This window comes from Octopus bimaculoides, chromosome 4, assembly GCF_001194135.2.
Source record: "Octopus bimaculoides isolate UCB-OBI-ISO-001 chromosome 4, ASM119413v2, whole genome shotgun sequence".
Lineage (NCBI taxonomy): Eukaryota > Metazoa > Mollusca > Cephalopoda > Octopoda > Octopodidae > Octopus > Octopus bimaculoides.
The window spans coordinates 19807765-19818635 of record NC_068984.1 but is presented as its reverse complement, the minus strand read 5'-3'; the positions used below and the strand labels follow the sequence as shown (position 1 = coordinate 19818635).

The following is a 10871-nucleotide window of genomic DNA, read 5'->3' as shown; positions in this document are numbered from 1 at the left end:
AATGGAACTGTGATATATATATATATATATATATACATATATATATATATATATATATATATATATATATATAAAGAGTATGAGTGTACATTCATACATATGTGTGCTCTGGTGTGTGTGCTTATGTGGTATAGTGGACTCTCTATGTGTGTTTGCATGCATTTGTGTATGAGTACGGTGTGGATTTTTGTGTAAGTTATGGATAGTAAAATGTTTATTTCTTGGTATCTTTATTTATTTTATGGATACTGCTTCTGATTTTTTGAGTGGACTGAATGTGTATGGAGGTAAGGGCAAGTGTGTGTGTGTAAAGAGTTCAGTAGTGTTACTTGTTTTGAGGATTAAAAGTTTGAGGCATTAAATTGTAAACTGATCAATACCATTCCAAAAACACGTACCACCACTAGACTACACACACACACACACACACACACACACACACACACACACACACACACACACACACACACACACATGCTGATGCACATACACATATACACTGATGCATGCACACACTAATGTACTCACTGATGCACACACATACTGGTACACACACACATACATGCATATATACACACTGAGTTCCTATCTGCCAAATCCACTCACCAGTCTTTGGACAGCTATGGGCTATCATAGAAGACAATTGCCCAAGGTGCTGCACAGTGGGACTGAACCTGAGATCACATGGTTGGGAAGCTAGTCTTCTTAACTACACAGTTGTGCCTACACCTTTATACATATAAAGTATTAATTTTATTCAGTCTGCAATACTATATAAATACATATGTGCATACATGTGGGATAGAAACTGAAACTATGATGGTGGAAAGTAAGCGTCTAAACCCAGGGTCAGCCCTAGGTTTGCTGGTGCCCCAGGCAAGCTGAACTTTGGTGTGTACAAGCTGATGGTCATGGAAATTTCCCTTGTCTTTGTCACATCCTCTTTGGCACCTCCAAGTATACGACACCCGAGATGACTGTCTGAGTTGCCAGCACCTTGAGCCAGCCCTGTCTTAACTCACAGCCATTCTTCAATTGAAAAAAGCCCTTTTCTCTTAAACAAAGGGTTAACCCCTGAAACATCCAATTCTTCTCCTCATAGGGTAAGAACTTATTGAGAACTTACCAACTTCAAAGAGTTTAATCATTTATATATTTTTCCTTTTACAGGTAATGAAAATTCTGATGACATCCATGAATTTATCCAGTGCTGTGATGAGAGATGGAATAAACTATATAATGATATTGAAACGTCTGGTAAAGTTCTTGATGAATCTGCAGAATATTGGAAACAACATGACGTTCTGAACCAAAAATTGAATGCCTGGTTATCTGATGCACAAAAAGCTCTCCAGAAACCATCACCTGAGAAGCAGGTAATGCATAAAACATTGATGATTAGTTGATGAACTGTTCTTGTATGCTCTTTGATGTAATCCATCATGTAATTAAAGAATTGAGTAATTAAAGAATTTTGGTAAATTCTTTTATTTAAAAAAAAGATTTTTTTACTTGTTTCAGTCATTAGGCTGTGGCCATGCTGGGGCACTGTCTTGAAAAATTTTAGTTGAATGGATTGACCCCAGGACTTATTTTTCTTTTTTAAAGCCTGGTACTTATCCTATTGATCTCCTTTTGCTAAACTGCTAAGTTACAGGGACATAAACACACCAACACTGGTTGCCAGGTGGTGGTGGGGTACAAACACAGACACAAAGAAACACAGACACACGCACACACACACACACACACACACACACACACACGATAGGTTTCTTTCAGTTTCCACCTTACCAAATCCACTCACAACACTTTGGTTGGCCCAAAGATATAGTAGAAAACACTTACCCAAGGTGCTACACAGTGGGATTGAACCCAGAACCATGTGGTTAGGAAGCAAATTCTTACTACATTTTGGTAAACAAATTACCTCAAAGTCTGGGGATAGAAGTTTAATGTTTAGTAAATATCATAATTGAATATTCTGATGCAAACATGGCTGTGTGGTTAAGAAGTTTGGTTCTCAACCATATGGTTTTGGGATCAGTCCGACTGCATGGTACCTTGGGCAAGTGTTTTCTACTATAGGCCGTTGTTGACCAGAGCCTTGTGAATCATTTTGGTAGACAGTAACTGTGTGGAAGCCTGCTGTGTATGTGTGTGTCTTTGTGTTTTCTTCCACCACCTCTTGAAAACCGGTGTTGGTTTGTTTACATTCTCATATTTTAGCAGTTTTGGCAAAAGAGTTCAATAGATCAAATAAGAACTGGGGTTGATATGTTTGATTAAATCCATCAAGGCAGTGCTCAAGCATAGCCACAATCCAATGACTGAAACAAGAATAAGAATAATATATATATGTGTGTGTGTGTGTGTGTATATATGGATATATATACATACATACTTCCATCTTTCCGACGAAGGGCTACACCCGAAACGTCATACACTCTCTCTTTCCTTTCCTGAGCGTCCAATAATACTATCCATATCACGTCCTCACTTTGTTGTGTTTTTGTGTTTTTTTGTTATTGTTTTTTTGAACTATATATATATATATATATACATACACACACACACACACACACACACACACACACACACACACTTAAATAAACCATAGAAAGTGGTGGAAGGCCATAGACCAAGCAGATATTGGTGTTGTAGAGCTGAAAGTCCCAAAATATTAATAAAAACTGAAAGAGAAATGGAAGAGTTAGGATAGAATATAAAATAAAATAATAGCATTTTGGTGAGGGTCCTTCATTAGAAGAAAAAAAGTCATATTATCATATTTACTTCTATTTTTATTTCAGAATTTTTTCCAAGACTTGCCTGACTGGCAAGAACACCATAAAACCTACAATGAAGCCTGTTTTTACCTTGCCGATGTTGTGGAGCCTTTAGTGATAGCCAAGATGAACCATGAAATGGAAAGAATCAACCAAGCTTTTAGAGACATAGTTATTTCTTACCATCAATATTTGGAAGATCTGAGAGGTGAAGAGGCACAATCTTATAAAGATGGAGTAACAGAAGTGGCTGTGTGGCTAACACGAACCAATGAATTCTTGAATAAGACTATACCTTGCACCCAAAAGAGTTTGGAAAATTATGAAGCAGAATTAGATGTAAGTTTATATTATTCTAAGCTTGTCTTTTATTGCTTGAAAAAAAAAAAAGTGGAGCCTCTAAAGGGCCCCCGATAAAATAAATGTTTTATTTCTTCTTGTGGGTGTGTGGCAGAGAAATCTCCTTCTCAGTCACATTGTTTCAGGTTCAAGCTCACTGCATTGCACTCTGGGAAAATATCTTCTTTTATTGCGCTGAGGTGGCCAATGCATCACGAGTGAATTTGTGCAAATGAGAACTGTAGGAAAGCTTGTCATATGCACGTGCACATGTGTGCGTGTGTGTGTGAAAATGCTTATAACTCTTGTTTATTTTTATTTCTTACACATGACTGTTTTTAATAAATCATTTTTATGATGTGTGTTTACCATTTTTGCAGCTCCAGAATTTTAGTTTGCTACCCAGTTATCTAGTTAAAGACATCTTTTAGATTATGGATGATATATCACTTCACTGGTTATTTTTAAAGACCTCTGTCAGTCAGGGTCAATTATGTATCTTCGATCATGTATCAGTCATGAGCACAGTCCCTTCTTCTAAATTGAGCCAATAAAATAATATTTGTATGAGTGTGTGTGTGTGTGTGTGTGTGTGTGTGTGTGTGTGATTTTGTTATGTTCAGCAGCATAAACCAGTGTGTCTAGTTATATTTCTTTTTGGTAAAAACCAATATTGTTGAGAGTTATCCCCATATTTTAACATGTATAAAGAGCCCTCGTTTATAGGGAACTCCCTAATTTTTTAGGCTTAAAATTTGGAAAAAAAGTTTTTGTAAGGGATTATAATACTATCCATGTATAAGAAACTCCCATGTATTTTTAACCTAATTTTTAATGAAAAAGGGTTCCTTATAACACGTTAAAATATGGTAAATAAGTACCAGACTGAAGAACATACTGGGGTTGATATGATCAAGTGGTAAAAGAGCCATTTTTGGAAGCAGTGCCCCAGCATGGCCACAGTCTAGTGACTGAGTCCAATGAAAGAATAAAAGAATGTAATTAATTAAAATTAACAAGGAATGAAGATATAAATAAGCGTGAGAGTAGAATTCAAGCTCAGTTTCTGTCTCTTATTCATGGTTCATAATTTTGGGGAGAAAATTTTTTTTTAATATTTGTAGGGGGCCATAGCATATTATTTAATCCATTTGAGAGCATTCTTGTCCTGTTTCAAGTGATCTAAATTCAACCTTCCATCAAAATTTCATGTTAACTTATATTCTAAACCATCAGCTTAATAATGACAATTATTTCATTAAACTCTTCATTATTCTCAACAAGGGTTAATGTATTTTAACAGAAATATTGTCATGAATGGATTAAGGAAACGCTTTGAGTATGTCTTCAAAAATATATCAAAAATATTCGAGCAAGGTTGTTGCCAGTGTTGCCACACTGGCTCCTGTGCAAGGTGGCACGTAAAAACACCATTTGAGCATGGTCGTTGCCAGTACCGCCTGACTGGCCCTTGTGCCAGTGGTACGCAAAAGCACCCACTACACTCTTGGAGTGGCTGCTGTTAGGAAGGGCATCCAGCTGTAGAAACTCTGCCAGATCAGATTGGAGGCTGGTGCAGCCATCTGCTTCGCCAGTCCTCAGTCAAATCGTCCAACCCATGCCAGCATGGAAAGCGGACGTTAAACGATGATGATGATGATATTTAACCTTTGGAAACTAACCTTGCTGAGACTACCACTAATTCACTAGTAAATCCTTCCTGTTTTAAAGTATTCTAAATTAAAATCTTTAATCAAAATTTCATGTTAATTTATGTTTCAAACACCAGTTTGATAATGACAGCTGTTGCACTAAATTCTTCATTATTATTTAAAGTTAATTGAAACAAAGGTAGTATATTTCAACAGAAAAGGGTTAATAACAACAGCTATTTCACTAAAGTCTTCACTATTTCCAAAATTAATTGAAACAAAAGCAGTATTTCAACAGAAATATAGTGCAAACATGTTAACACTTCCTGATGATCTTGTTCTTTTTTTTTTTTTTAATTTGTGTTGTTTTTGTTGCAACAGGTGTCCAGCAAAGAAGTCAGTGACATGGAGCATAAGTTGAAATCTACCACCAGGACTGGGCATTCACTTGCTAAAACAAGTCCCAGAGAATCAGTCGACCAAATTTTGGAAACATTGAAAAAATACACTGAAACTTTTAAGTCCAACAAAAAGTCAATAGCTGAAAAAATAAAATATGTGAAAATACTTTTACCAAATATAGAATCATTTGAACATGGAATGACTGCAATAAATGCTTGGTTAGACATTGGAGAATCTCTGATTCAAGAGCACGAATTAAATGAAAACTTTGATAAAGTGGAAAATTGGCTCGAGGCTCATAAGGTAATTGTAATTTTTTTTACTCTTGTAGCTTTGATATGAAGAGATTTCAGATAAATTTGAATGATGACTTACAAGTGATTAGTACAAAAAGGAGTTGAAGAAAACAAGATGGTGTCATACAGTTTATCTTGTCATCTTCAATTCAATAGAATTCAGCTAATAAAAGACTTAATGTAAGAATATAATACAAAGAAAGGAAGCAATATAGTTAGTTATGTTTAATCTCTGTAATTTCTGCTTAGCATTGATATTTACTTTTTTTTTTTATGAGGGACAAACTAATATTCAATAGTCTACTTCTGTAAATATTTAACATCAATGATATCTATTGATATTAAATATGAATCGTATTTATGGATATTAAACATGAATAATGATATTGATTTCTTTGTGGGTTTTTTTCATATGTGTTGATATTGATATTACTTGTTGATGATATTAACTCATATCATTGATACATCACGCATTATATCTTCCCAACCATCTTTTTTTATTCAACTGGGGTAACTTTGTATTTCCCTTACAGCAAGGAACCTGTTTCTATCCTATCAATCAGAATTAAATTTATCAATCAAAATTAAATTTGGTACCTTTAGGACACAATCCTAAATACCTGTCATAAATACAACTTTTACATTAAAATATACAATTTCAATTTTTAGAAGGAATACTAAAGTAACATGTACTGAAGAACATAGAAAATTAAAGAGGAATGCAATTTTTGGAATTCATTTTCACAGTTAGATATTGGTCTGACATCTAACTGATTTAGCAAACAAATTTCCAACAGGGATAGCCATGTATCTCTCTGCTGCAAGAACTTGTTCCTGTCTTTCTATTATACTTTAACCATTCATTACCAGACACTTAGCCACCTCTATCAGTACTGCACACCCTCAGTTGAGGTGTCTTTGTTTTGTGAGCTATTTGGTGATCTCAATTGTGTTGGTGTCATGTAAAAAGCACCCAGTTCATTCTGACGTTGTTGGTATTAGGAAGAGCAATAGGACTTAGCGCTGTCCTCTGGCTTCCCAGTTTCTGTAGAGCTGTCCAACATGGAAAAATGGATGCTAAATGATGATGATAATAATGATGATGATGATATATCTTCCTGATCATTTTGTCATCTCTGTGTTTCTGTCATTATTGTTACAGACACGAGTGTCATTATTCACCACATCCATATTGGTTATAGAATGTTTAAAATCCTTTTTGTTTCAGAACAATCAGCATAATCACAAATTACACCTAAGAAAAAAAAAAGAAAAGCAAAACTGACCAGCAAAAACCTTCTACATAGTTGCCTTACCTGACCTGCTAGAAATAGCAATCAAGTTTTCAAACCATAACTACAGCAATAAAAGAAAGGCATATTGTATAGTGTAATCTAGAGTACACTTTGACCGGAAAAGACAAAAAAAATGAAGATGAATTGGTCATTTCTGAAATTTTTTGATCATATGTTTTGTTGACTTGAGGTGACCTGGTACTAAACAACAAAACAACATCTTTAAAAAAGGAAACAATGAAAAGTGTACCTACATGGTATCTTAGCCTGCAAGAAATAAATGCCAAATTTCCTTCAAATTACACCCTACTATCTTAACAAAGATGTTTATGCTGTACTGTATAATGTTTGTAATATTGGATATAAAGCAGCAAGCTGGCAGAAACGTTAGCATGCTGGGCACAATGCTTTGTGGCATTTCATCTGTCCTTATGTTCTGAGTTCAAATTCCACCAAAGTCAGCTTTGCCATTAATCCTTTCAGGGTCTATAAAATAAGTACCACTTGTGTACTTGAGTCAGTGTAATTGACTATCTCCCTCCCTTGAAATTGCTGGCCTTGTGCCAAAATTTGAAATCAGCATTAGATATAATGCTAAAGATATAGTAGATATTCATGTTTGAAGTTTTAGATCATAAATCTGCTTAATTTGGGATGACCCGGGGCTAAATAACATAATATCAAACTTTAAAACAGAAAATTTATATGAAGTAGTTGTATGCTGTCAACTTAATGTGACAGTCCCCTGAAGGGAATAATACTACTGTTGTTTCGACCTAGGAAGCTGCACCGCTTCCTGTCAGCCTTGACACATTTCCTGTGTCCTTATGCTTACAAGGGGGAGACAAGCACTTCCACCTTGTAAATATAAAGACACAGGAAATGTGTCAAGGCCGACAGGAAGCGGTGCAGCTTCCTAAGTCTAACCAACAGCAGTATTATTCCCTTCAGGGGACTGTCATATTAAGTTGACAGCATACAACTACTGCATCGTATCACTACTGCATAAATCTCTCTGAGAGATTTAGAAATGTATTATTTCTAGAAAATTATATGAATATAGCTTTAGATTGGTATTAAGAATGACATCCAGCCATAGAAATCCTTTTTCTAACAAGATGTGGGCCTTTGGTCCATTGAATCCTCTTGAGCTGTAATGGAAACTAGATGTAAACTTTATCCATATATTTCTCTTTCCTTTCTTATATTTCCCCTAAGACCTTGAAGTTTTATGAATTTCATACATCATTCTCAACACAAGCAGTTTTGACCACTTGAACCCTGATAACCATTGTATCCATTTGAAATACTCCTGCATCGTTAGATCCACTTCTGTTTCAGTTTGTAATCTCCATGATCGTATCCTCAGATAAACCATAAATGGATTTGATAAAATCTTTTCGCAGGAGCATTTCTCACAAACAGAAAACCAAAAATCTGTGCTGGAAAGCAAAGGAAAATTGTTACATAAAATGGCTTCTCATAAGAGTAAATTAAAAGTTGTGGATTTTGAACCTCCTCAAATACTGTTACAGACAACCACTGCAAGATTTCAGGTAGGATTGTTTTTATTGTTGTAGTTGGGGAGATTTTAAAGATAACTATTTTTCTTTAAAGTTAAACTAAATCATTTATAGAAACCTGTTTGATGTCTCACATTTCTTCATATTGCTGAATGTAATAGAAACTGTTTGGGTTTGTACATTCAACACACACACACACACACACACACACACACGCACACACACACACACACACACACACACACACAATTAATGTAGGTAGGGTTATAATCCAGTCTGTGTCCTCTTGAAGCACATCTGTTATTGTTGTTGTATTAATGTGAAGGTACATATTAGAGTTGAAAATTCTGAAAATATTGTTTGTAGAGTTATCATATAGCAAAACAGGAATCCAGAAAATGTTTTTGGTATTATTTATTCACCATTACACATGTTTCATTTGCTTACAGGTATCACAAAATTGTACATGTTGGGTAAACATGTAAGACATTTTAGAAATTTTTCAAAAAATAAAATAATAATGATGAATAAATAATACCGAAAGAATTTTTCACATTCCTGTTTTATTCTCTCTCTCTCTCTCTCTCTCTCTCTCTCTCTCTCTCTCTCTCTCACACACACACACACACACACACACACACACACACACACACACACAAATGCTCATCTATTATTAATGCATGAATTGACGACTATATTTTAACAACTTTATTAATATCATTCAGTGTCACATATTTAGTTTTTGTGTATGTGTTTGAGGTAGATTTAGAGAGCTGGTATCTTGAATTAAATGTCAAACTTTTCTTTGAAAAAAGAAATATTATTCAGTGATTTTTTTTACCTATATATATATATATATATATACACACACGTATGCATGCACACACGCAAACACACACACACACACACTCACACACAAACTCATGTATTATATTTATAAGACATCCCTTGATGGAAAAAAAGTGAAGTGACTCACCAATGGAATTCAAATCATGTAGATATTGTATGTGAGATGACTGCCAGAACCATTACACCTCGGCAAACTGACAACTGTCAACCATCAAAATTAGAAGCTTTCACTAGCCAAGCTTGAAATTAAATATTTTTATTTAGTTTGCTTTGAAGCATTGGGAAATTTGAAAATAAATATCTAAGCTATTGAAATATAAGAACTATTACTTACAAATCCATTGTTGCAGTTTCTTAGATACTTGTTTTAAAATTTATCAATGCTTCAAGTGAACCAAATAAAAGTGTTTACTTTCTGGCTTGTCCATTTAATGCTTGTAATTTCGATGGTCAAGATTTATTCAATCATTTTGGTATAATGGTTAATCATGACCATCCATAATGCAACAGATATCTGGTTCAATTCCTGTTTGCTTTTTTCTGACATCAACAGGTATCTTACTTGATATATAAGGAGCTATTTTTTACAGTTCCATTTGCATTGTAATGTCTTCTCATACTTATTAAATACTTATTTTCCAATATCTCAGTGCTTCAGGTGAACCATATATTATGTGTGTGTGTGTGTGTGTGTGCACGCATGTGCATGTATATGTACATGTATCTATGTATCTGTGTGTGCATACATGTGGGTGTGTATGTGTGTGTCTGTGTGTGTGGAGAGAAACATCATCTGAATGCCTGTGTTTCCTCTTATTTAAAATAGTGATATTGGAAAATTTCCTGAGGGTATTCTTCTCTATGAAGAATATAGATAAGTGCTTGCTGCCATGCTTAATACAGAACACCAAATATATTTTTGAATTCATGGAAGTTATAACTGTAATGACAAGAAAAATTTGTTCGTTTTAATGAAAATAACTGTCAAAATGGCTGGTAATTTTAACTCGTGAAATTTCAATCAACCAAAAAATGAAACTGAGACATGCAATAAGATAGAGTAGTAAATCAGATTTTTGGTAGCTCTGTGAAGAACTCCAGACATGTTTCTATATTATTGGATTTCTTTAGAAAAATATAACCAACTGACAGCTAAATGACCACAGAATAAGTGGAAGGTTTTATAGTTTTGGTGTGAAAATAATTCACCGAATAGGTAGATTAAAATAATGACTCTGGAATATTTTTCAGTACATATATATATATATATCTTCATAAGTAGTAACTGGAGATATTAGTTGGGGAAAAGTTAATTCATTCTCTCATCTGATGGACATAGTTTGTGTGAAATTGGGGTATGTATGGCAATCCCCAGATGTTGTACATAGATATTTACACATAACCATTTACGACTACATCCTCGCCAGAAATAGGGAAAGAGGGCGGCTTATAAATGCCAAAACCTACCCTGGCGAAGAATGTACCCCACAACATAGATTAGTAGTTAGCGACTTTGGGATCAAGGCAAAATGGGTGCCCAGAATTAGACAGGCTTGGAGAAGAAGGGTGTGGAAGCTTAAAGACCCTGCAAACGGACAGAGACTTAGAGACAAGTTACTTGAAGCATTTAACGAAATAGAAGGGGATATAGCATCATACAACGTGGAAGACAATTGGAGATTTCTGCGGGACAACCTGTTGAAAGCCACCGACCAGATTTGTGGGT

At 34.8% G+C, this 10871-nt stretch overlaps 1 protein-coding gene across 10 annotated transcripts in view; it reads left to right on the top strand.

Annotated features, from left to right (window-relative positions):
• The window catches only part of LOC106881484 (nesprin-1), an 811219-nt gene that overhangs the window by 159417 nt on the left and 640931 nt on the right, over positions 1–10871 (top strand). For all 10 annotated transcript variants that reach the window (XM_052966929.1, XM_014931893.2, XM_014931887.2 and 7 more), the window contains 4 exons: positions 1171–1376; positions 2814–3128; positions 5162–5485; positions 8180–8329. In XM_052966929.1, coding sequence (XP_052822889.1) covers positions 1171–1376; positions 2814–3128; positions 5162–5485; positions 8180–8329 — 995 coding nt within the window. The remainder of the gene's footprint in view (positions 1–1170; positions 1377–2813; positions 3129–5161; positions 5486–8179; positions 8330–10871) is intronic.